This window comes from Canis lupus, chromosome 4, assembly GCF_003254725.2.
Source record: "Canis lupus dingo isolate Sandy chromosome 4, ASM325472v2, whole genome shotgun sequence".
NCBI lineage: Eukaryota > Metazoa > Chordata > Mammalia > Carnivora > Canidae > Canis > Canis lupus.
The window spans coordinates 51,650,166-51,678,051 of NC_064246.1; the positions used below are offsets into that span (position 1 = coordinate 51,650,166).

Here is a 27,886-nt window from a genome sequence, read left to right on the forward strand (position 1 = left end):
TGTTTTAAGAAAAAGTATTTATTATTTACACCACTGAAATAGTCCCGTAAGAACAATATACACCATGTTTATTTGAAAGGATCAGATTCCTTTCAAATACAATAACTGTATAAAGCAATACTGTCAACACAAAACAGTGGTCACATTACATATCTGCAGGCGTAAGCATTGCAAAACTTTTTTTTTTTTATTCTTATGGCTAAATATTTTCACTGAAACACAGTGTTTGCACTTAGACAAGAGATAGCTGGAACAGAACAAAAACTTTTTGTTCATGCTTTTTAGGGCTGAACCAGTGATGTGTCCCACTTAAAAATGTAATGCCTTTAATTGCTTTTATGACAATGGTTTTAGGCAGAAGTGCTTCTACTTAGCCACCAAAAAGAAATAACTTTTGTTCCTTAGTTTTTATTGTTCATATTCAGTCTTATGTTTTCTATTTCTCATACTATGAGACACACTTGTATCACAGCTGACGTTTTCCAGTTTTACTCAAAGAACATGGACCCACATATAGACCAAACTGAGACAGCAGAAAAATTTAGAGATGTAAATAGTGCACAGTAAGAAGAGAAACTGTGTCTATGACAAAGGAATAAAAAAAATCTTGGTGATTTTAAGCATACCAAACTAGGTTCCTTATTCAAAAACTTCTTTTTGCGGGGTTTAAATGGGAAAAAGCAGTAGTTTCAAGATGGGTTTGGTCTTAGATTTAGTCAGACAATAACAGAATGAGACAAAAACACAAGACATAACTTGTTTCTAAAGCCACAAAATGACATTGCTGAGTATACATTTTTGTCCACTTTTGTGTGTTATATAGGGGGAAAAAACTCAGTACTCAATGCTGGAGAAAATATTTTTCAAGAGTAACAGTATTCATATAGGGAGAAAAAGGATTTTTTTTTAGCATATTGCTATGATCTTCAAAAAATATAAAATTAAATTTACAAAAAACTGGAAGACCAAGTATAAGCAGTCTGATATTCACTGCAGTGTCCAGCACTATCATAATGATTTCTAGCATAAAAGCAAGAAGTTCGTGATCTCAAGTATCCTCAGTAACTGCCAATATAACTTGTAACTACTGTCCTTGCTTCTTTGACAGATACCTGAAAGAAACAGAATAAAGATGTCTAAGCTATTTCATGATAAACTCACAATAACAATCTAATTCTCCTCCCAAAGGAAGCAGTTCATTCAAAACTTCTCCAGATGAGTAATAATTTTAATAGTTGTGAATACCTGTTGATTGTTTAATGTACCAACCATTGTTTTAAGTATAGATATTAATTCACTCAGTCCTCACAACAGCTCTATGAAGAGCTTTCTTTTAGAACTTATTTTACAGGCATGAAGAGGTTAATTTTCCTATTTTTCTTGAGTAAAGACTGGAAACAAACTAAAGGACTCTGATCAAGAGTGTAAAAATACAAATAATTTACTAAGTAAACAATTTTTGCTTCAGGTTATTTTATAGGAATCTATCATTAAATTCAAATTTTTACATTTCTATTTCTTACATTTACAAATTACTATACTCAGTTGTATGGCGGTGGGGAAAGAGCTCTTAAAATCAGAAGATCTGGACACATTTTAATGGTGCAAAACTTGCTTGCTTTGTGGCATTTATTATCTCTATGCCTTGTTACATTATCTATAATTTGGAGATGAGGATAAAAATGCCTGCCTTTCCTTCCTAATAGGATTATGAGAATCATCTAATAAGAAGCTATATGTCAGAATGATCTAAAAAGCCAAACTGTCATTATTACATCAATAGTTTCTTTTGTTGCTGTATTAATGCAAGCAGATCTTTAAAGATCGAATTCCAAAAAATTAATTGCAGTACACTATAATCCCATCCACTTCCCCAGGGGTTTTCCCTGCTTCAGAATCTTAATGTTCATATGCAGTCTGTATGTAGATGTGTGCATATGTCTGCACTTTGAATAAAGACTAAAAAAACATACATCAAGATGGTAAAGGTGGTTCCCTTTGGAAAGGAAAATCCTTAAGTAATTGTTTCTCTATTGGATTACAGTTTTCTAATTTTTCTGCTATACAGAGGGGCTACTTGTAGAGTGATTTTTAACAGGAAATTTTTAGTGTATTTTACTTTATCCTGACCTTATTTTATAGTATGAAAAAACAGGGACTATCTTCCTATATGATTTATAAAAGAGTGACCCACCCAGTATCACAAAATAATTTGTAAGCGGCATCACAAATATGTACCAGTCTCAAATCTTCTCTCCTACAAGTATTAAAGGTCTCGAGAGATGCAGGTTTATGAACAACATAGAGGTTAAGATTAAAGGGAAAAATACTTAGGGGGGGGTGTCACTGCATTAGAAAATCGTTTTAGAATTTACCCATCTTAAATAAAAGTTCAGAATTATGTGTATACCAGGGTCACCAATGTTTTCATTCATTATGAATAAGCAATTAGCACTTACCTTTCCCAATATTTGTGATTTAGGTCCAAAAAGTCATCTAATTTTGCTATCTCCTTGAGGTACTGAGTTAGTTTTAAAAGTTCTTTGTCTTTATCTCGATTTAGGTGAGCTTTCATAAAAGGCCTTATCTGTTAGAAAATAAACATTCAACATTTCACATTGCAATAAGGAAACTAGCACAAATCTATACTGTCCTCTCAATCAAATTCAGTTAATGAGATTAAAATGTCACTTAGGGGGCAGCCCCGGTGGCGCAGTGGTTTGGCGCCGCCTGCAGCCTGGGGTGTGATCCTGGAGACCCAGGATGGAGTCCCACATCGGGCTCCCTGCATGGAGCCTGCGTCTCCCTCTCCCTCTGCCTGTGTCTCTGCCTCTCTCTCTGTGTCTATGAATAAATAAACAAAATCTTAAAAAAAATAAAAAAAAAAAAAAAAATAAAATGTCACTTAGGGATGTCAGTACTAAAAATGACTCTTGGACTATCTCAGTGTTATAAACTGGCAGTCAATGTATAACATTTACAGTGCGAGGTTAAGAGCTCTTCCACCTCATTTACCTTACATTATCTTTTCAGTCTCAAACTAAGAACACAAGCCTTCTTACAGCACTTGAGCCCTACATGGCTTCTCTACTAGAGAAACTACTAGACTTTTTCCTCTTTGGTCAATCCTTAAATAACTTAATTCATGTCACTCAATTTGTAAAAAGCTAACCCAAATATAAGCTTGATCTAACAGGAAAGAGAGATAAATTTTAACAATGATGATTTTCATTTCAGTATTTTTATATAAAATTTTATATACCTAAGATATTATACATTTATATAACATGTACCCTCATTTTATCACAAGCATTTTTATCATTAAAGTCTCCATAAGGGATCCCTGGGTGGCGCAGCGGTTTGGCGCCTGCCTTTGGCCCAGGGCGCGATCCTGGAGACCCGGGATCAAATCCCACGTCGGGCTTCCGGTGCATGGAGCCTGCTTCTCTCTCTGCCTGTGTCTCTGCCCGCCCCCCTCTCTGTGACTATCATGAATAAATAAAATCTTTAAAAAAAAAAAAAAAAGTCTCCATAAGAATATTTTTTAATTATACAAGTTTCTCCATAAAAAGAAGTCATATTTTCCATATTTTTAAGGTTGTTATATTTTATGATGAAAAGCATTCATTTCAAAAGCATAAGAGTCAGGATGGTAGAGAGGATAGAGAATTGTAATTAGTAAGGGATATTAATATCTTGACTTGGGTGGTAATTACATGTGCTATTTTTATAACAATTCATTAAATTAGAAGTTAAATTATAAATTTTATGTACTTTTCTATATGTCACAGTTCCAATAGACTTTTGCTTTTTTTCAGATATCAGCTCAAAAATCTTTATAAAACTCAAGACAACCTTCCAAAATTTTTTCATTAATTTTAGATGAAATGGTATGTCTGGGATTTGCTTCAAAGTATTACAGAGAGGGAAGTAGGTAGGGTACAGAGCAAGCATAATCATCTATGAATTAATAAGTTGTTTAAACTGAATAATGCATACATAGGAGTTTGTTACATAATTCTATGTAGTTCTATTTACATTTGGCTTTTTTCATTTTATAAAAAAATGTTTCTTAAAAATCATCCTTCTAAAACACACATGTAAGGACTAGATAAATTGTACTTAATAAAGTACTAATATATCCTTATTACAATTTAGAGAAAATGCAAACTGCTTATTAGTTATTAATTTTACATGGCAACACTGAAAAAAAGATGACATTAAATTCTGTCACTGGTTGAGAACAAAGAAGTCCATATTCTATCTATCAAGAACAGGAAAGATTTAAAATATGTCTTATACACTTTCTTCTCTGTTATCAGAAAAAAACACACCATAAGCCTGAAATGCATAGAAGAAAATTTTTCCATGTATTCTACTCGCATCAGAACAGGTGCCAGGGACCTCCACAGCTATTGGTCAGCTGAGCTCCCACAACCTGCACGGCACCGGAGTGAGTCTGTGCAGAAGCAAGTACTTGCAGGAGTTCCTGCTTCCAGACAGGTAGAGTGGGCAGTGCTGCTTCACAGCAGCAGCAATGAATGTGGGAGATCAAGATTCTCTTGAGGAATCAGACCTTGCTTAAGCCCTGGGGCTGAAAGTTAAGAGGCATGATATTGTGACGTAGTGAAATGAGTTTCTAACTAATCTTGGGCAATACTGTAATGTTTCAAAATCAAATAAAAATTATAAAGACAACATGTTAACTTTTAAACTATTAATATATATAAAGTAAAATGTGATTCCTAGTTGCCCAAGGCCCTTGGCCATAAGCACTATTAAACAGCAAAACTAAAATACTCCTATGACTCTGAATTTAAAACTTAAACTAGTTAAGTGGGAAAAAAAAAGTCTATTTATTCATCTTACTTCACTTGTTCCAGCATAATCACTTCTTATTGTACCATTCTTCAAAAATGATCTCACTAGCAGAGAAAACCACTATATAGGACCACTAAAGTCTCATATCAAAGAAACATTCTCAGAAACTTAAGATGGTCTGAATTATCTGCATTCTCATATCATTTCCTCGTATAAACAAAAAGGAAGTTTTCAGAGTATCTATTTACCCATGACCAAAACTCAAAATTCAGTCATGTATTCATAATTCACAAGGTCTTCTATATTCTATGTCAAAGCTTAAGATCGGCAAGCTTATATTATTATAGGTTTACTGTTTTAAAAATAAGCAGTCATCTTTAAGATCTCTGAAATCTTTTTTGAGACTTCCATCAAGAACATTATGAAACTATGACAACAAAACACAGTAGGAATATTTCTCAATTTCAAACCTGCTTGTATGTCAATATGGGTAAATCATTAATAACTATCTTCTTGAAAGAGGTTTCAAAAGGAGACATGTGAGAGATTAGTGGAATGTTTAAAAATACCTCTCTTGAATTAAAACTTGGGGGGGGGGACTGTAGATATGTATTTTTAGAAATTCCTTCAGTGATTCTACGGAATGACTAGTTAAAAAAAAAAAAAATCCTGCTCTAAAGTAACATGAAGAACTAGAAATTTATACCATCTCTGCACCAGAGAGAAGTAGGACCCAAATATGGGCTGGGAAAATAAAAGTTTCTTCTAAACACACACAAAACCAGTTATTGTTTTTTTTTTTTTTAAAGTTAAAGCTCTCTTCAAAAATCATTCCATGAATATTACCATTTCACCTCCTTTCCTGAAGAAGTATTAACCACTAATTTCATAAAGAATTTAGTGTAGAGAAACTGAATCTTTTCTCAAAAGTTTTCCTGTACCTTGCACCTGGTAAACACACAAGAAAAACACTTCTTCCAAAGCTACCAGGATTAGATGTTACTATCATGCCTACACATGATTGCATATGACTCAATGATAAGATCCATCGCTGGCCTAGGAATCAAGCCACCAAGATTTTAACTCAAATTCTGTCATTAATCAGTTGCATACATGATTTTGGGCAAGTTACAAATTTTCTTATCCTCAGATTGTTTATATAAAGAAGGCAGACAAGATGACTGAGATTCTTAGCTCTGGCATTTTATAACTTTAAGATCTTTAACTGCCCTGTGTGAATTTTCAAAACCCTTAGTTTCAGTTTAAAAAGGAAAAAAACAAATCCTTACTGCCAGCTTTCCAACTAACCAGAACATCAGAAATCCCAAGATTTGTATCCCTAATAAAATGTCTGTTGCTTCAACTCACTAAGTCCATGTTGTTCCACAGAGCTAACTAAAAAGAAAACACCTGAATGAGTTGGCAAACCAAGAAGATATCAATGTGGGAGAGAGAATGTTCAACTGTGTATGAATTTTTCTAAACATGTTAGCTTTCTTGCCTGTGACCATATACAAAACTTCAGAAAATTTATGAAATTCAACAGTGCTAAGGTTCTACCACAAATTACAGATTACATAAACATAACAAGTAAAATTATAGCTTACCTTTAGTCCATTCTGTGGGTTCATTAGAAAATTTCTTCCTATGTCATCAAACATTATAGTGTTTTTTTTGCTGTAAAACTCTGAAAACTTTCCCCATATAACACCAAGAGGCTTTACCTTAGAATAAAAATTTAGATTTAATTGAAATTTTATCAGTAATTGTTCATCCTTCCTTAAAAGCAGAGATACCTCAAAAATGCCCAAAATACATCACAGCACTGCTGCAGGACAGTGACAGCTGGCTGTGTGAACAGACCATAGCTGAGATGCAACACACTTTAAAGCACAATGGATCTCACAATACTAACTTCTGAAAGGTCTGCTCATGTCTACCTAACTAAACCTACTATAAGACTTTCCATAATTTTAAAATGAAAATTTGGGGTCAAAGGAGGAGTAATTATTTAAAATGTAAGAATTTACAATAATTATTTGTTTGCTAAGCAGTCACTGACTTCCTGGGCTAAAACATGACCCTCAGAGGTTAACTGTCACATGGGGTCTGTTTTCAAAACCAGAAAACCATAATAACAATGTACCCAGTTCTATTAATACAGAATTTAAGTATTTTTGTAGAGAAAAACGAAAAACTGATTCTGTCTTGATTGGCACAGGTGCACAATTTCTAGGGCAACTAACTGGTTAACTTCAAAAGCACTATAATTTGTAAATTCTTAACTTTTGTTTCTGAGTTGTTAAAATGAGCCTTCAAAAAGATAACTCTTTACATATTCGTATCTGTTGGTACTTGCATAAAGTCTCCAAAAGACCACATGAGAATAGTAGGAAGAGAAGACTAAGTGCCTAAAGGGCCAGGAGGAGGAATACTTTTCATTATATACTTTATTTTTATTTTTGAATCATGTGTTTATTTTACAATTCAGAAACATTTTTTAGATAAGTTAATTTTTAGAAGTACTTTTTGCTGAAGACAGGAGTCTCGTTTATGGTAATATGCGATTACATGATAAAAATAATTATAGGAGATTAAAAGGTAGTAAATGATAATAAAGGTTGTCATTTGAAAATGTTTTATTCTCTTTCTAGAACTTATTTTAATAGAGAGAAAGCCTTTTTTTCTTAATCTCCTAGCTACTACAAAGAATGTTATTGAAATTATTTTATTATTTTAAATATTTTAATTTTATTTGCCTTAGTTATTAACTGTTTACTTTTGAAACAAATTCCCCAAATACTTCAAGACAAGTATAGAACTGATACAATAAGCCAGATTTTTAATTTTCTTAGCTAACAAAAGCCTCAAGAAATAGGACAAGAGCTTCAGTTTATGACACCCAGGGTTAGAAATCCTATATCCTCTTAAATAGTGCTGTCATTTTCTAATTATCTCAAGTGCCATCTGTTCCATAAAACATAGACTACTTTGTTCTCAATTAAAGAATTAATACTGCTGATAGGGAAAAAAAAAATGAACACACAGGAGAATTTTAAATTACCTATAATCCAGCCATTACCAACGATATATTTACTATTTACCTCGGCCTTTTTTTTTTTTTTTTTTTAAGATTTTATTTAGAGAGAAAGTGCACACGTGGGGAGACAAGGAGACAACCCCAAGTAAACTCCACACTAAGCTCGCCCCTATGCAGGGCTCAAGCCCAGGACCCTGAGACTATGACCTAAACCAAAACCAAGTCAGATGCTTAACCGACTGAGCCATCCAGACACCCCACCTCCAGTCTTTTTTTGTAAACATCAACAACTTTAGAGTTCACAGATCCTTTGTTAAGGGGAAACCTGAACCAAATAAGGGATAAAATTTCTTTCTAATGGTCTACAAATACTGCTAAATACTTCCTTAACTTTAATGATGTATCATGAAAAATTTTTAAATCACTAATATTCTGTTACATCAAATGATGGATGAACAAAAGTTTTTATATCCAATTCCCTACTATTGAATATTTACTTTTTTTACTTGAAGTATAATTATAGTGTTTTATTACTTTCAAGTGTACAACACAGTGATTCAACAATTCTATACGCTACTCAGTGCTCACCACGATGAAGTATAGGCACCATTGGTCACCATACAACGTTATCACGTTACTGACTATATATTCCTTAGGCTGTATTTTTATTTCCATTACTTATTTCATAACTGGAAGTTTGTCTTTCTTAATCCCCTTTATCTATTTCATCCATCCCCTCACTTACCTCCTCTCTGGCAACCACCAGATTTTTATTTCTCAAATTTTTCATTATTATAAACACAACTATGTTTAACACTTCCCAAACTTTTTTTTACTGTTTAGATTTTATAAATGTACTACTTTAGTAGGTAATGTCTTTCCCTTGATGTATGAAGTATTACCTTTATTGAATACATCTCTATGCACTTAAAGGATTCTGTTTTTGATTTTGATGATTTCAACAGTCCCCCCTATGCTTTCCTAGTTTGCTAAGTTTTCCCCAATTAATCTTAGTTCATGTCCTTTCAAAAGGTATAGACCATGTCTCCTCATCTCCAACAGTGACTATCACAACACATTCTAGTAGGAGCGCAATAAAAGGACTGGTTACTTGATGAGTAAACAAAGTAAAGAATCCTAATCTTTTTAGCTAAACCCTTTTGATGGTTCTTGTTGCTCTTCTCCAGCGCTACATGTACATCACACTGAAGTACATGCATCATGGTATCTGCTTTTACTTATCAGTTTTATATAAGGCAGGGCGAATATGCTTTGGCTTGCTTCTAGTATCTTCCTTGCTGATATTCGGTATTTTTCCTCACCTACTCTTTTTTGAGCAACAGTGTGCTGCCATCATCATGGGACAATTATCCATGACTTTTCTTGACAGTCTTGCTCAAGAACTATCATTAAAATTCCAATTTATTAAGCTTATATACATCTTCCTATGTCAAACTCAACTGATACTTCACTATCCAGTCAAACGTCCTTCTCAACTTTCTGTACTTTATTCCATCAACATAAATACAAAAAGTATCAGAAAATAAACAAGTCTTCAAACAGAAATGAAATGATTTCTTACGTCTATTAATCCTCTCCTTGGAGTGTGCACTGTTATCATAGCAGCACTGTCCAACATGAAGGTAATCTTATAATTTGCATTTGTGCTCACTCCTAGCTCCTATAAATAGATATTCATGTGGTTAAAATACAATAATATGAAAAATTACAGGCTTTCTGAATATTCCAGCTACAATTTTCCACAATTTCCCAACTTTCTACTCTAGTGGCTACCACACCTTGCTCAACAACTACCATGTTTTTTAAGCCAACAATTAAGCCAACAAATGGTAGTCCAAAGAAAATAAACTAGAAACAGATTATATCCCTTCTTCAATACAGGTATTACACACCAAAGCAAAAGAAGGGGGAAGAAAGCATTATTGTAAAATGAGGGGAAAAAGGAGGGGGAGCTCTACTGCACTTTTTCTTGAAAAAGACTTAATTACTCAATACAATCCACCACTAAACAGACTTTAAACACATCTCTACTCCTGATAAACACATTTGTTTACCTACTAAATGCCCTCCATTGAGAATGAAATTAATTCAACTTGGAACTTCCATAAAGACAAATGGCAATTTCAAAACATTCTTAAATGGATTTTCTAACACTTACTTTCATTTTAGCTTCAATCCACTTCATATTTGTTGCAGCTAAAATATGAAGAATGATAATATGATACAAATGAAAAGCTTCAACTTCATTTACAAAATTTTTCTTCTGTATAAATAAGTTTTCTAAGCAAGATTAAAAGTTCGAATTAATCACAAATAATAATTCCTAACATATTTATGATAATTTTAAGTATTTATAAAAATAAACTTTAACAAAAATTTTTTAAAGATTTATTTATTCACAAGAGACAGAGAGAGAGAGAGGCAGAGACACAGGCAGAGGGAGAAGCAGGCTCCACGCAGGGACTCCAGGATCACCCCCTGGGCTGAAGGCGGTGCTAAACCACTGAGCCACCCGGGCTGCCCGATAAACTTATCTTTAGTGTATCAATACGGAACAGAAATTTAACAACTTTTATCTAAAAGATACAGGTAACCGATGTTCAAAAGAATTTTGAATCTAGGAAATTTATAAATCAAGACCAAAACTCCTGTTTAAAAACAGCCCTGACACTATTCTCTATCAATCCAAACTTAAATATAGGGCACCTGGATCTCCAATTTATCTCCATGTTCCCACTGCCATACAATGCACTGGCATATATGTCAATATAAGTAGATTAATGTTACATGCCAAAAGATGATGTTAGAGATCACTAGGGCCAATGAAAATCAGCATTTTGCCAGGCTCAGGAAATTTAGCGCTCATTGAGCCTAGGAGCTTTTAACAATGAGTCTGAGACAACTGAATTCATAAATTCTGTCATGTATTTGCTCATTGTCAGACATCAACCGGTTTTGAAATCACTGATATTAAAATTCAGTCCTCAAAAAATAAATAAATAAATAAATAAATAAATAAATAAATAAATAAATAAATAAAATAAAATAAAATAAAATAAAATTCAGTCCTCAATTTTATATGCCCTTCTGGTCCCAAGTTATTGGACTAAAACTACATTGCTATTACCAAGTAAAATGTTTAAAAAGGGAAAAGGAGTTTAATTGTTAAAGCATGTATATGCATGTTTATGTATTTTTTAAAGGCAAAAGAGGTATCTGAGTTCTCAAAATAAAAATCTTTAGCACACATACACAAAAACTGAATCACCTAATGCACAAAACTGATCAGTTAATAAAATTTTAGAGACTGATATATCTATAATGACAACAATCATGAAAAAGGGAAAAATTTCTTAAATTCAGTATCTATTTTGGGTCTACAATCCCCAGATGAAAAACAAAAAAATATTCATAGCTAATAAAAGGGTTTCCAATTAAGTAATTATGTCAGACATGGTACTAGTTGCTATACTAATATTTTTATTCTTATAGCTACTCTATAAAGTAGGTTTATTTATCTTCATTTCTCAGATGAGGAACTTAAGGCTCAGAAAGATTAACTGACCTGCCCGGTGTCACAAAGTAAGGACAAAGTTGGATTTTAAAAATTTCACTTATTTAGAACAAAGTAAAGGGCCCCTTTCAACATACTACCATAAAATATCATACTTTACAAAAATAAGTTATTTTAAACATATGACTGTAAAAAAAAAATCTCTAAATTTCTAAAGCTACGTTAATAACATTTAGAGGGAAAAAAATAACATTTAGAGGAAAAACTTTTTTCTCAAATGTCATCTCAGGTGTCAGTTGCTAAACAAAAATTTGTTCCCAGGAAGCTTTCCTCCTTGTATCTCATAAACCAGAAAACTGTATTTAACTCTATATTTAATCTTAATGGCTGTAAACTCATATTAATACTGAACAATGGAGATACTCTAACTAAAAGGAAAAGTACAAAGGAAATTTAAAGACTGAAGTACCAACTATGTAGTCACTCATCAAAAATGCAGCATTTTTAACCGATAAGATTTCATTTAATTCACAGTCAGCTCTTTTCTGCCTATGGCTTGCCAAGAAGCCACTTTAAATGTTTGTAGGGAGGTCAGATATAAATTAATACAGTTTCCCTTCTCAATAAAGTCTTGCCACAAAAAAATGTCTATTGAACTAAAAAGTGTGCTCAGTAATGTAGTAAATTTACTTTGTGGAGCAAACTCATGATCTTATCACAGACCTGTAAGTTCCTGGAATGGTCCACAGACCACAATTTGAGTAATACTGCTTTAGTCCATTTAATTTTCCTTAAGTAAATTCATATTCCTTTATTTCTGAAGAACAACATCACTGTGATTTTTTTTATACGTCTTTCTCCAAGTGTTTTGAAACTAGAGTGATAAAGAAAGGAGAAAGCAACAATATCCTGAAGCATCAAAGATTCTATAGTAAAGATCAGAAAGAAAAGTTCCTAATCATGGTAGGGTCTTATGAAAAATAAGATCATTTTTATTCTGACACCATAATCTACATTCTTTCTGTATTTGACTACTTCAGTGGTATTGCTAAATATACATATAAGTTTATACTGTAATGCAAGAATGTCAAACATGTTTCATCAGAAATTTGCTTAAAAAAATGAAAAATGTATCATATTTAACTACAGGCCATTTTATGTCATATTTTATAAAATAGCAACATTATTCCCATGGAAATCTAAACAAAAAAAATTGCTTACACCAAATAACAATGTCATAATCCTCATATGCAGATGTTAGGAATTCGTGAAGATATGGCCGCATTAATTCTACTCCAGTCTCTGCACAAGACCTATGGTCTAAAAGAAAATCAGTTATAGATGTTTACTAGTTTCTTACCATGGACAAGTACCTGACATCAGTGCAAATTATGAAATGTAATACAAACATTCAAATGTAAACTACTTGAGACTGAATTACACTGGCTGAAAACAAGTGTCTTTCAAAGCACGCAATTTAATATCTTTGTGATCCAGTTTTAATGAATATATTTTGGTTAATTTGTGAGGAGCAATGTGCAGAATTCAGGCTCATATAGTAACTGTAAATTTAGTTTTCAAGTAGTCTTTAAAATACAGACGTTATTTTGTGACATGAAAAACAAACTAGAGGCACCTATACTCACTTTTAGCCACTCACCTTCCAGACATAATCACATTTTACTAAAATGACAGGCCCAACTAACTTAATAATCAAATTTTTAAATAAGTATACATTAATTTATGATCTGTACTTAAAGTTTAGGGTTAGAAGTAAATAAATTCATGCTAATATCAAGAGTTAACTAATCACTTATTAGCAATATTACAGTATGAGATTAACATCTTTCCTTTTTGCTATTATGAGAAACTTTAAATTTAAAAATCTGCCCTCAATATAATTAAATGGAAAACCAGGAAAAAAAAAAAAAAAAGAAAACCAGGAATATCAAAAATGATTTTTTTAATTTTTTTTAATTTTTATTTATTTATGATAGAGAGAGAGAGAGAGAGAGAGAGAGAGAGGCAGAGACATAGGGAGAGGGAGAAGCAGGCTCCATGCACCGGGAGCCTGATGTGGGATTCGATCCCGGGTCTCCAGGGTCGCGCCCTGGGCCAAAGGCAGGCGCCAAACCGCTGCGCCACCCAGGGATCCCCTCAAAAATGATTTTTAAATAATCCTCAAAAAATTTAAATGTTAATCAATAGAGAATGACTTAAATTAAGATACATCCACAAACTAGAGTAGCGATAACCAAAAACTGTATTTAATTCACAAAGAATAATATTAAATGACTGAAATATTCAAAATATCATTAAGCAAAAGTAGAAAGGATATACATACAAACACACTCTGGAAGATACACATCAAAATATAAGAATAATTATTTTGGGGGTTTGGAATTACAGATAATTTTAGTATTTTCTACAATAAATGATATACTTTTTATAATAAGAAGAAAAACTTTAAAAAAAAAAAGAAGAAGAAAAACTTTTAAATATTTCATATTGGAAGAAAAAAATAAAAGGAAAAAAAGAGTTGTTATGGGTAACCGAAGGTAAAGTGCAATTTTAGCTGACTTACCAAATAATGTATAATCAACATCTAGTACCAAAAGCTTTTTCCCTTCCCTGGGAGGATTCAAAATTTCCACTTTATACTCTTTCACTCTACGAGAAATTTTCAGTAGGTTTTCTTCCCTAATGGAAAAATAAAATAAGGTGAAACATTCACTTTTTTCACACACTACAACCCATTTCCTTTGATAGTATAAAGTACTTACCTATTTTCTACTTCAACTACTTCATCTTCAATATCAAAGTCGTTGACAACATCATCATTGTCAGGAGGTGGACCTAAGACATCTTCCTATTAAGATGAAAAAGAGTTCTGTTTTACCAGATTATCTTTAACATAACAAATACATGCATAACATAAAAAGCAAATAAAAGATACAGTCCAAGATCAAGAATCTTTCAAGCACACACTGTGAGGAAATTTCCACATTTTATAATTCATAACATACATTCACTGAGTAGATTTACCGTGTTAAGTTTGACCATTTGCACGACTACTATGCTTATGCTAACTATATACTAAAAGTTCCCTAGTATTTGTTTTCTGCTGAGTTAATACCACATATACTGTGAAGCTTTTATTTTTCACGGACTGCAAAACTGACAATTTTACCACAATTAAAACCATGATACAACAGTGTAATATAAATCATAATACCTTCAAAGGGACAAATGGTAACAAAAGTAAACATTTACCAAGCTCTCCTCACGAGTTCCCATCATCATGATTTTAGTATTTGGTTTCAGTTTGAGAGCTCCAAGCTTAACATCATTTTCTGCAGGTTTGCCTACAATACAAGCAAATGACTGTTTTCTCACTAAAGTTCAGGTGCTGATTTCACTATCCCATTATACAAAACCCTAATATTAAAAGGTTTGGTACAGATTCCACAGCAGTTTTTTTCTTAAATTAACAAACTTTCACTGCTGAATTAGCAATGTCTAACACACTAACAAGTAGCAACTAATAAATTTGTTTTTTTCCCCAACTCCATCTCAGAGGAACATCTTTATTCAACTAGCTAAAGAAAATAAATTATTTTAGTTTGTTGTTCAAGATGAAGATGTTTTCCAGAAAGTCTTGAACACTGAGCACCTAAGACAAAACTCGAGATTTTTTGCTACCCAAAATTCACTCTTCAATGATATGCCAAACACAAACACCAGGAAAGTTCCTTTCGAACTGGATATAAACACTGCTTATAATTTTTAAATCATCATTTTAAAACATTACTTTTGAAGCAGAAAAGATGACTTAGGGAGAGTATAAGAACCCAGCTGTAATGAAAAAGCTGTGCTAGAACACAGATGTCAGAAACTACACTGTTTTACCTGAGACTTCTGCACCACAGGTTTAACAAGCAAACACCAACTGTCAGAGGAATCAAAAGTAATCTTAATAGCGGTGGTATTTTCAAGAAATTTTTAATATTATTTTTATCATACAGCAATTTTAGGGATATCCCTAACAAAGAAATCTAAAGGAGAAAGACTTATTAAAGAGAAAAAAATAACATATGAAAATTCATAAGTGTTTCGATGCAAAAAGTTTAAAGTGAGGAGAGAATTACCTTTAACTTTGAGTCCAAGTAACTTTTGGCGTTCTGGTAGCACTCCTGTAAGAGTCTTAAGAAACTGTTTGAGATCTAGCACGGTATCATCTTCTGAAAGTGTGGTCACTGAATATTCCTGTCCACCCCATTTTACAATGATAGGAAGAGCCATCCTTGAAACATACGATCAAGCAGCTTTCACTCAGAAAAAGATACCTAAAAAGAAAGGGATATACCAGTAAATAAGTTAAAACAGATACATCAAAGACGCAGCTAAATTTGTAACTAAGTTTTAGAAGCAATGCAGTTTGCAGCTAAATTTGTAACTAAGTTTTAGAAGCAATGCAGTTTGAGTCCTACTTTACAACTGGATGGTGGAGAAACAAGATTTTCTCCTTACAGAATCTGTGTTACCAGAACACCAAAAGTTATTAGGCCTCAAAGTTAAAATTCCCCTACCCTCCCAATTTTTGGCTTAAAGTTACTACTTCCTAATATACTCTGCAATGATCAGCTACCTATCCCTCCCTCTCTGTTTGACCAGGTTTATGTTACAGGTAAGTTCCTCCATCATGGACCATTCATAGTAACACTTGAGAAGTGGCACAGTGAGTTGTTAAAAGTGCAAACCCTAGAGCCATAGTACCTGGGTTTAGATCCCAGCTCTCTCACTTATTGGCTATTTTACTTTGGGAAGTTACCAGACTCCTAGTGCCTAAGTTTCCTTCTCTGTAAACTAAGGATGAGAATATTTCTACTTTGGGGTTCTTATGAGGCTTAAATTAGCTAATATTTGTAAGTCATATAGACCTGGCACATAGTAAGCACTACAAAAATAAGCATTATCTAAATAAATTTTCTTAAAAATCTGAGCTGACAGTCAGCCCCGGTGGCTCAGCGGTTTGGCGCCGCCTTCAGTGTGTGATCCTGGAGTCCTGGGATTGAGTCCCACATCGGGCTTCCTGCACAGAGCCTGCTTTTCCCTCTGCCCGTGTGTCTGCCTGTCTCTCTCTCTCTCTCTCTCTCTGTGTGTGTGTCTCTCTCATTAATAAATAAATAAAATCTTAAAAAAAAAAATCTGAGCTGATGTGTTCCAGGCACTGTGCTAAATAAAAAGCATCGCCATTATTTGTTTAGTATTTAATAAATTGGAAAGTTTTTATGCAATGTCATTTAACAGGGTTGATAAGAATCATCCCTCTTTTGCAATTAAAAAAATGGGACTTCAGAGAGGCTAAGTAATCTGCTAATGGGCACACAGGCGGTAACAGAACAGGTCTTCTGACTAAATCTCATGTTTCTTCCTCTACATCACAACTGCCTCTCTTGAATTGGGACCTACAGGAGGCAAAGCATCAAAGATCAGTAAACCCACAGGCACAGATAAAAGTGCACAAGATCAAATAGTGGTTGTTAGTCTCATCAACAATGGCATGTAGGGCTTTTCTCTCTTAATACTTTTTATCAATTTTCCTAAGTCCATTTCCCCCCAGGTCAGAGAATTGGATTTCCTAATCTCCATTTCCAGATGCTATCACTTGTTTAAGGAAACATTTGATTGCATTCTCCCTGGATAATAACCAATGCAAGAAGACAAACTGTGAATCATTACATACAAAAATAACGTAGGAACTTAAGAGGTCTTCAACATGCCCACTAGAGGAAGCACTAGAAAATCAATCATACTTACGCTCTTATGTTTGTACCTGCTCTACTGAAATTTAAAGTAGTAATTTAGGGCAATGCATTCTGTTGAGATAACTTGCTCTAGGAAATGTTATGATTCTCAATAAAGTGCCAAAAAGACCTTTCGAGCCAAACTAAAATATGATTTAAACATTATTCCTCTGTGAAGGTGGCAATAAAAATGAAAATTTACAAGAGCTAAGAATGGGACCACCACCAACTAACAGAGTTTACATTGTGCTGGGGGTGGGGCGAGAGCAGAGAGTTTGGAGTAACATCCTCTGAGCTCCAGGTGAGCCTGGGCAAGTCATTTCACCTCTAGACCAGTATTTTCGAAGCGTCGTCTAAGACCAAGCAACAGCATGACTGTACTTGGTAACTTGCTATAAACATAACGGGGGCTGGAGAGAAAAGAACCCAGCAATTTGTGTTTTAGCAATCCCTGTCCCAGCCTCCCCCTCACCCCGTCTCTGAGGCATACGAAAAGTCTGAGAGCCAGTGCTCTAAACTCTTCAATTTTCTCAGCTAAAAAAGAAAACCTACCAGATGGCAATGGGCTCTGCACGCTTAGTAGAGTAAGTATACAAATGTTATACACTGTACACCTACACCCTGGTGGGAATCCCAAGTTGGCAATTGCTCTGAACGACCAAGCGTAACAAAACAAACACCCTCGAAATCTTAAACGCAGAGTCCTTAAAACTGCTTTTGAACCTCATTTCTCCAACATTCAGATCACTCCCAAGGGAACACACAGTGCAAATGCAGGAGTCATTTTATGTTTTCCCATTTAACCTCCTCTCTCACGCCATTCTAATGCTTTGTGTCATTCTAGGTCCTATCAGATCAATACACCGAAAAATGATTTGGGGTAGGGTTGACGGCAATTAAAACTACTACCCAAGTAAGGACCGCAACCTCTAGGACAGCCGTTTGGGTTAGTTCTGCCTAACATACTGAACTGACCCGTCCGGTCAATTCCAAAACTCCTGCCTCAAAATGAGGCGATCCTGAGTTCACGAGAACAGCGTTAATGGACGAAGCAACACCTGTGACAGCACTTTGTGAACTGTAAAGCGCAAGGCGGACGGTGGCGATGACCACACGGCCACCTGCTCAAACAGCTTATCTCACTTGATCTTTGCATTCCTGAACTGACGACTATTGTCTTCATGTATCCACGTTAGAAAACTGAAAAAGAAAACCATTTTGTCCAAGGCCGCAAGTTGCGGAAACCTGAAACTAACAGCAAAAGCGACCGCCTGGGGCGCTGAGCGGAGGTGAAGCCCTCAACCAGCCTCCGGCACGGCGGCAGCCGCGGGAGGCGACCGCCCTAGGGCGGCAGGCAGGCAGGCAGGCAGGCAGGCAGGCAGGCGTCGCAGGCACCCCAAGAACCCGAGGCCCCGGCCTTCACCTGGAGGGGGAGGGGGAGGGGGAGGGGGAGGCGGAGCCGTGGACAAACCCCGAAGGGCGCAGGAATGGAGTCTGGGGACGCAAAACCCACTGGGGCTTGGGGAGCCCCCGGCAGCAGCGCGGAGGCCGGGCGGGAGGGCGGAGGCCCGGCGAGGAGCTGCAGGGGCCACGGCCTGGGCCGCACACCGGGGCAGACGCGGCCCGGGGCGCCCGCAGGCAGCGTCCGGCCCGGCCCGGCCCGGCCCGGCCCGCGGGCCGCCGTGGAGGCCGCGTCGCGCGAACTGCAGCGCCGCGCGGCGGCCCCCCGGCCCCGACCGCCTCCCCGGGGGCAGCGCCCCGGGGCGCCCCGCGTCCCCTCACCTGGAGAGCCGCGGGGCCCGCAGCAGTGGACGCAGGAACCGGCCACAGCGGAACCGACGGCGGCCGGAAGTGAGGAACGGGGACCGGAACCGGCTAACGAGCCGGAAGTTCAGGTTTGAAACGGAAACGCGCTGGAGACTGCGCGGCGGCCTCCCGCGTCCGTCTCCGGCAGGGTAATCCTGGACAGCGGCTGCCAGGGATCTCCTGACCCGGCGCGGGAGCCGGGCCTTTCCGAGACTGTGGCCCGTGACCGCGGGGCGGACAGGGGGGTCCTTGGACACGGGCCAGCCCTCGCCCGCCTGCGCATGCGCCCGCTCGTGGGCGCGGAGCTGGGCGGGGCTCCGCGGGGGGCGTCTCCCGTATTGTTGCGCTGCCCGCGGCGGTGGGTCGGTGGCGTGGCCCCGGCTGCAGGGGTGTGCGGAGACCTTCGTAGGACTCGAGCCTAGGACTCGTGTGGCGTTGCCGTGTTCCGGATGAGGGCTGAAAGGGGCCCTTTAAGGCTGAAGACTTGAGCCCCCTCCGCTCCCCGCCCCGGCACCAGGGGCCTCCAACTTGAGTAATTTTAGGAGCTTGGACTTCCACCCGTTTTATGCAACGGTAAACTGAGGACCCGCAGAAAAGGGAAGGGGTGAGCCTAAGTCACTCCGAGAACCAAAGAAGCAGATCTCAGTACGAGAGCTGCCATCGAGGTCACTAAAGTAGGGCATCGAATTTTACCTCCCCTTGCCCGTCCCCACCTCCGCTCCACCTTCCCTCTGAATGCGAGGAAAGCCAGTTACAAACCCAGACAAAAGAATTGTAGACTTTAGTGGAAATTCAGAGCAGTCCCTATCTGATTCATACAACAAGCTCTCAACGGGCATCGCTTGCTGTCAGGCAAAAAACAAAACAAAACAAAATATTGCCGCTAGATTGTTGCATATGGCGCCAAATAAAACTTAGATTTTGATGTGGAAGGGAAAATGCTGACATGATATTGGTCTGAGCTATGCACCAGTCTTTGAATTACATATATTTTTACTTCTACTTCACAGTGATGTAAATAATTCACGTTCCCGTTTTGGCCACGATGGAAGGAAAGCAAAAAGCCAAGTTTCGTGTCTTCCCAGCTTTTTAGACAAGACAAACGCTATTGTATGTTCTTACCTCTTTTCTTTTGGTAATTTCTATTGCATATTGCATTAGTAGTGTATGAAAAGCTGCTTTTTTAAAAAATGAAACATTTTCAGTGAAATAAAAGTATACCCTCCTTACTTAAAAAAAAAAAAAAGGAAGTGGGGTGCCTGGGGGGCTCAGTTGATTAAGCATCCCACTCTTGGTTTCTGCTCAGGTCATGATCTCAGGGTGATGAGATAGAGACCCCCTCCACTAGTGCTGGCTGTGGAGCCTGCTTAAAACTCTCCCTCTCCGTCTGCCCCTCCACCCCAGCTCCCATATGCCACACACACACTCACTCTCTCTCTCTCAAAAAAAAAAAAAAAAAAAAAAAGGCAAGGAAAACCCCAAGTTAAAAATTTTTGTACAAAAATCACACAATAGCAGTCCAGCCAAAAAAAGATGGTCGAAACACAAGGGACTGAACTCCAGAATGAATTATTTTCTTTCAACTCAGTCTGTTCTTTATTCATGTGCTAACCAGCTGCTTGGCCACTGTATATTTTTTCCTGTTACTAGAAAAGCTTGTTTTTGTTAGTCATAAATGTCAACTAAGACATTTTAGATTTTAATTCTAAGCAAAAGGATGCATAAAGAGATTCTTCTTTTTAATGATAAAATAGCCATTGTACAAAAGGTTGATAAGTTTGATGTTACTCAAGTGTAGATAATTTTAAAATTGCAAGTGTTGAACAGTGAGTGGTATTTCTTAGAAAATAATGGTAGCAGAGTATTTTTTTTAAAGATTTTATTTTATTATTTATTCATGAGAGACACACACAGAGAGAGAGAGAGAGAGAGAGAGAGAGGCAGAGACACAGGCAGAGGGAGAAGCAGGCTCCATGCAGGGAGCCCGATGTGGGACTCGATCCCAGGACTCCAGGATCATGTCCTGAGCTGAAGGCAGACACTAAACCACTGAGCCACCCAGGGATCCCCGGTAGCAGAGTATTTTGGACAAATAGTCCAGTTAACAGATGATTTGCCCGTATCTCAGTTCTTCCATGTCCTTTTCTAGTTAGCTATATATTCATGAAATAAAAAATTATGTTAGGAATAAAGGACTTCTGGTAACTAGAAATAAATACAAAGTGGACTTTAAAAAAAGTGCTCAGAGCAACCCACAAGTGCCATTAGGAAGAGAATAATTAAATTTCTATTGCTCACTAGATCCTCCTTTTTAATGTGTGGAAAGTAATATACTTGTGCCTTACTCATAATTCTTTGCAGCAACTAAAGATGCCTGGAATTCCTCCCTAGGGTTTTGATAGGTTGTTAGGTCTAAGAGACTAAAACATGGAACCAATTTCATAAAATCAGATGATAAACTGCTGACATCACTGTGATCATGTTTGGATTAGAAGGCTAAAGGACATTCCTGCACCCAAGCCAGAAATCCTGCCACGTTCACCTGACCTGTTTACCTCCTTCCCCTTGTCTCTAGGGCATTTTGTTTCCTCCCAAGCAAAAAACAATCCTTTCTTCCTCCCTCCCTACCTCCCTCTTGCTTCCTTTCTTCCTTCCTTCCCTTCTTTCTTTCAAGTTAATGCTACTGTTTCTCCTAATGCCTGTTCCCTTGCCTTTTCCCTGGCTGCAGTCAGTGTGCTGAAATGATTAGAATCTGTCCCATAGGGCAGACTCCACAGCCTCTTAATTCAGCCTGGCAAGTTTACTGTCTTTCTCTATTTAGCTTGCTTTCCCAAATGACAACTTAAAACCACAACTCTTTTTAAACCTCAGATCTTCCAGTTTACGTGCTTGTTCTTGGCAAATGACATCGCCTTATATTTTTGATAAGAAAATAAGTCTCAGGGTGTCTGGGTGGCTCACTCATTTAAGCATCTGACTTGATTTTGGCTCAGGTCATGATCTGAGGGTCATGTGATTAAGCCCCGTGTCAGATTCTGGGCTCAGCAGGGAGCCTACTTGAAGTTCTTTTCTTCTCCCTCTGCCCCTCACTCCCTGGAAAAACAAACAAAAAAAGGAATATAGAAGATCTCACAGAGGAATTGCCTCAACTTAAGATCTCTGAATCTATGAACTAAGTTATATCTGCACCTGTCTTTGCTTCTTTTGCTTCTGTTTTTATTTGGCAATTTCCTTCTACCTGAAGCCAACCCTTATACTTGTGCTCTGGCTCCTTCCTTCTCAGCCTTCTTTAAATCTAATATCTTTTCTAGCACTTGTATTTTTAATCTTTCTCTCTACTGGTTTATTTCCATCAATGATAAACATGCCATGGTATCTTGCCATCAAGATACCTTTCCTTTCACAGTTGGGCATTTCAAAACACTGTTTACATTTGTTTAAACTTGATACAATCTATAACTGTGTATTTCAGATTTTTTTTTAATGACAGTCTCTCACTGTACTGTAAACTTTGTAAAGAACCAGCCCCTGTCTGATTAATTCACCATTATATTCTTGGAGTCTAACATGATATTGGCTAAAGCTGGTAATCAAATATTTGCTGAATGGATGAATATTAATGAATAGAACATCAAGTAATGAGAGCTTATTATATAATATATATTATGTGTATAATAATCATATCCATGAATGACTATAATCTGTGTATGGCTCTTGATGCACAGGAAAGTTCTGATATACACCAAAGTGTTAACAGTTCATGGTGCCATGGGATACACTCAGTTGTTAAATGAGTGTATTGAAATTATCTCTTGATAGCATCATAGAGCAAGTGATTTTCATCTTATTTATGTTTTTCTGTGTTTGGATATTTTACAATAATTTTGCATTCTTTTTAATGTAAGAATTCATGAAGGCATTCTTTTTTTAAAAAAATTCAAATAATACAGATATATCTTTACTACATAATTTTTATGCCTATCCTTGCAAGTCTTTTCTATGCTTTAGATGTATATACATTTGTATATATAGTTTATATTAATGTTTAAAAATAATTATGGATTTACAGGAGGTTGCAAAGAGAGAGATCATGTGCATCCTTCACTGAGTTTTTTCCTAATGATTATGTTTTTCATAGCCTTAGTATGGTCAAAAAGTTGACATTGGTACAATGTGTGTGCATGTATGTCATGTGCTATCACATATAGATTCATATAACCACTACAGTCAAGATACAGAACTCTTCCATCACTACAAGGATACCTTGTGCTACCCATTTATGCCCACCTTTATTCCTCCTCTTACCACTCCTAACCCTTGGTGATTAATCCGTATTTACCCATGTCTTCACTCTTTCCATGGTTCTTTCTTCCTAATGTCCCTTTATTATTCACTTGTTATTTAGAGAACTTCTTTTAGCCATTCTATCAGGATAGGTCTGCTGGCGACAAATGCCTTGAGACTTCCTTCATTTGAGAATGTCTTGACTTCCCCTTCATTACTAAAGAATGTTTTCTTTGGATATAGAATCTGGATTGATAGTTCTTTTGGCACTTGAAAAATGTGCTACTTCTTTTTGGCCTTCATAGTTTCAGAAGAGAAATTTCATTTGAATTGTTCTTTCCTACTCTTTATAAGTTGTTTCTTTTTTGCACCTTTCAGGATTTTTTTTCTTTTTCGGAAGTTTGACTATGATACGTCTTGGTGGAGATGTATTTAAGTTTATTCTGTTTGAGGTTCACTTAGCTTCTTTACTATGTTGGTTTATGTCTTTTGCCAAGTTTGGGAAGTTTTTCAAAAATTATTTAAGTACTTTTTCAAGTCCACCTTCTTTCTACTGGCACAAATCTTAGATCTTTTGGTATAGCCCACAGGTCCCCAGAACTGTTTTTTTTTTTTTTTTAACTATTTTCTTTATTGTTCAGATTGGATCATTTCTATTATCTGTATTCAGGTTCACTGATTTTTCTGTAACCCTCTATTCTTCAGTTGAGCCCATCCACTAATTTTTTTTAAATTTTATTTTAGGATATGGTGATTTTTCAGTTCTAAAATTTCCAACCTGTCTTTTCTTATATCTTCCATTTATTTGCTGAAACTTTTTTGTTTCAAGAATGTTCATAATTGTTTATTGAAACATTTTTATAAAAAAAAGAAATACTTTTATGCTGTTTTAAAATCCTTGTCCAATAATTCCAACATCTATCCTACCTCTGTGTTGACATTTGTTGTCTTCTCATTCAAATTGAGATTCTCCTTAGTCTGACAAGTATCTTCTTATTGTAGCCTGAACATTTTTGGTATTATGATACTCTGGATCTTATTTAAATCTTCTGTTGTAATAGGCTTTCTCTGATACTGCAGGGTGGGGTTAGGGAGATGCCACCTTATAACTTCTTGGTTGTGGTACTAGTACCTATCCCCATTAGCCCTTCCTGTCAACCCATGTGGGCAGGAAAGGGAACCTCATTACTGTTGCATAGTAGTTGGAGTTCAAGTTCTCTACCAGGTTTCCATTTCCACTGATACCTTCCTAGTTGGGAGGTAGAAGGATGTCTGGTCACTACTCCCCACATGGCCTCCACTGACATTATGGGTGGTGTAGGGGAGGATCTCATTACCACTGGAAGATGGTAAAAGTTCTAGCTTTCTACTCAGCTTTCTCTGACACCATCCTGGTAGAGGGGCTGGGGTACCTCATTATAGTCTGGCATGATATTGCTGACAAAGGTGGGGGTGGGACCATCACTTTTTGTGTGGTACTTGGTTGGAGTATGGCAGTGTGCTGGGGTCTCCACAAACATTCTCGTGTTCAGTGATCACTAGGAGTACTCACAGGACTCAATGTACAGTTGTATTCTCTGATGATATTTTCAGCAAAAGATTACAAAGCATAATCAGCAAAGGGAAAAGTTTTATGGAGTGAAGTCTAAAGAAAACCAGGCACGCTATTCTAAGAGTTCTTTCCCAATAGAATTGCCCAGGATGCACTAAATGTTTCCATCAGTGAATTATGATAATAGGTATAAAGTATTGTCTTCCAGGAAAGTTTATTAGAGACTCAGTGCCCAAGGTTTTTTGGGGGCTAATCATATAGATATTCATTGCCTAGTACCAATTCCAGACTCCCAGAAGGAAAGTAAGTGTATAACATAAACCATTATCATTTGCATGAACAGTCTAGGTGCAGTGAGACATCTGTATAATTTAGGGAAAGTTTAATATCAATGTAGGGAACTGTTTTATCAGTGAAGATTCCAGATGATTAGCCAAAGGCCAACCTTACAAGCAAGACTTTATGGCTCAGGCCTCCCACGTTAACTTTTTTCTGTATGAGTGGTTATTAACTGAATGATTTTTTTCCTTGCTAGGCTATGCCTTTCCTGGTCCTTTGTCTAGAGAGAGCAGACTTTTGGGGGCAGTTTTTGTCTGAGCCTGCTGGCGTTTCTAGGTTGCTTGCATTTCCAGCACCCAGTCTGAGAAATATGAAGCAAAAGGAAAACCCAGGGAACTCCCTGCCATGTCTTTTGAGGTAACTATCCAGTCTTCCTTTTTTCTATCTTTTAGAGTCTTCATGTATTTGTTTCATAATGCCATCCAGTGTTTTTAGTTGTACTTAGCAGAAGGAATGGGGAGGAGTGCAACAACTCCTTCTTGTCCTAGACCTGGAAGTCTATTACTTTTATCATTGGGAAAAGAGATTTAAATTTTTTTCATTGTTTTCATTAAAAACAAAACATGTATATGACATAGACTTAATTTTTTATTGAATTAAGAACACTTAATATGAGATCTATCCTCTTAAAAAATGTTTGAGTGTACCATATATTCTTGTTAACTATAGGCACAAAGTTGCACAGTACATCCCTAGAACTTAATTTTAAGCCTAAAATTGGTAGGTAAAAAAAAAAAAAAAGGTAAAAAAAAAAAATAAAATAAAATAAAATAAAATTGGTAGGTATAACCTAATATGGGATCTAAAAATACCAACTGTAGGAAAAAAAATTGTGATTCGCTTCCGCTTATTCTAGTAATAAAGTTTATTTCTCCCAATTATGAAAATAATATGTATTCATTATAGAAAGTTGATTTTAGGGACGCCTGGGTGGCTCAGCGGTTGAGCATCTGCCTTTGGCTCAGGGCGTGATTCTGGGATCTGGAATCGACTCCTGCATCGGGCTCCCTGCACGGAGCCTGCCTCTCCCTCTGCCTGTGTCTCGGCCTCTCTCTGTGTCTCTCAGGAATAAATAAATAAATAAATAATCTTTAAAAAAAAAAAAGAAAGTTGATTTTATTTTTCATTATTTGATAAGTGGAGTGAGAATTTTAAAGTCAATATAGAGAGCAGCCCCAGGTGGCTCAGCGGTTTAGTGCCGCCTGAAGCCCAGGGTGTGATCCTGGAGACCCGGGATGGAGTAGCATGTCACGCTCCCTGCATGGAACCTGCTTCTCCCTCTGCCTGTGTCTCTCTACCTCTCTCTCTCTCTGTGTCTCTCATGAATAAATAAATAAAATCTTTAAAAAAAAAAAAAAAAGTCCATAAAGACTACAGAGTGGCAGAAGATCCAGATTCATTTAACTTTGCCATCATTTTATAGGGTAAATATCAAGAAGAGAAATTTTCCTGTAAATGAAACTTAAACAGGCCCCTGTAGTTGGTCCTGCAGGCAGTTTCCCATGCCCAGTGTTAATGACAAAGCTTGTGCTTCTTGTTTATATCCAAAGTTCGTGCATAAGAGATGGTATCTTTTCAATCATGGGAGAAATAATTACGAATGTCCCTATCCACAAATTCTAGACTAATGGACTATTTCTTGAAATGAAAATGTTAGTATAATATATTGCTAACTAATCAACATTCAATTTGAAATCTTAAACAAGAACATCAAATTGTTATTATGTTGCAGCATTTCACATTATGAGGGCAATTTCATTTATTTGTCTTTTTACATCCATGGTGACTCATAAATGGATAAATTAGTATCTCCCATTCTTCAAGAAATATTAATGAAATGTCTAGACTTTTACAATCTAAACATTTACAGCATGACAAAGCAAGTTTTGATTACCATTAAGCTATCTGTAATGAATAGACTACTGTTATTTTATTCATCATATTTCCAATTGTCAGGAAACATTTCTTTAGCAATGTGTTTATGTCCAAAGAGCATTATACAGGGTTCTAGGAGCAGTCTTGCCTAAAATTATCCTCCTGACCTTGAGGTAATCAATTTCCCCTAACCACAATCCCTGTTTATAAAAATGAGCTTATTGAATAACCAAAATATTTTTTTGAATTCTATATTTCAGAATCTCTAGCATTTAATTCAATAGTTCCCAAACAACAAAGTATAGACCTGTACTAGATTGTTACATAGTTTCCATCATTCTTCCACTTGCAAAATAAGAAATAAAAAGATCATATAGTGTATTAGTCATAAAGCCAAATGGAAAAACCATGTTCTTTCTTTTTATTAACTATTATTACCTCTCTGTTGTCCACATTTCTCTTCTCTGGAATTTCCAGAGCTTCATTATTCACATTGAAATAGACTTTACAGAGAATTTACACTTACTATTTAGATTTTCATTGATAATGTAAAAGTGGTACATTTTTTGATGCTGCATAAATATTACCTCAGATGATTTGTTTTGAAATATCTTTTCTGATTTTAAATAATGGAAACTTAATCGGGCTAGCCTGAGCCAAAAATATGGGGCTCAGAGGGCACAATATCTGGCATGGGGAATTAGTTGGATGTTATTGAACCAGGAGTCAAGGCAAGTTTAAGGTCCTCCGTAGTAAATCTACAGACCTTACTTATCCTGCAAGTACCACTATTAATATGACTCTGACTCCCAATCTCTCTCTCATTC

The 27,886-nt window shown here is 36.4% G+C and overlaps 2 protein-coding genes and 1 long non-coding RNA gene across 4 annotated transcripts in view; 2 read left to right on the plus strand and 1 right to left on the minus strand.

The window, feature by feature from the left end:
* On the minus strand, positions 1-19,123 carry UBLCP1 (ubiquitin like domain containing CTD phosphatase 1). Of its 2 annotated transcripts, XM_025434952.3 has the most exons (11): positions 18,986-19,123; positions 15,545-15,742; positions 14,670-14,761; positions 14,180-14,265; positions 13,981-14,096; positions 12,618-12,716; positions 10,041-10,078; positions 9,444-9,542; positions 6,429-6,545; positions 2,460-2,587; positions 1-1,112 (listed from the first exon to the last, which is right to left on the minus strand). In XM_025434952.3, the coding sequence occupies exons 2-11, from the start codon at positions 15,696-15,698 to the stop codon at positions 1,085-1,087; spliced, it is 957 nt and encodes a 318-aa protein (XP_025290737.1). In that variant the 5' UTR covers positions 15,699-15,742; positions 18,986-19,123; the 3' UTR covers positions 1-1,084. The 2 variants fall into 2 exon arrangements, with proteins under 2 accessions (XP_025290737.1, XP_025290738.1); XM_025434953.3 differs by lacking the exon at positions 9,444-9,542.
* Positions 18,246-27,886, plus strand: part of LOC112651658 (uncharacterized) — a 21,687-nt gene continuing 12,046 nt past the window's right edge. Inside the window, exons 1-5 of the mRNA XM_025434969.3 lie at positions 18,246-18,283; positions 18,400-18,492; positions 18,682-19,098; positions 20,020-20,119; positions 25,381-25,541. Of these exons, the coding sequence (XP_025290754.1) occupies positions 18,246-18,283; positions 18,400-18,492; positions 18,682-19,098; positions 20,020-20,119; positions 25,381-25,541 (809 nt within the window). The remainder of the gene's footprint in view (positions 18,284-18,399; positions 18,493-18,681; positions 19,099-20,019; positions 20,120-25,380; positions 25,542-27,886) is intronic.
* On the plus strand, positions 25,553-26,268 carry LOC125754982 (uncharacterized). Its single transcript, XR_007410268.1, has 2 exons — positions 25,553-25,908; positions 25,968-26,268. It is a non-coding gene; the product is annotated as an uncharacterized LOC125754982 (long non-coding RNA).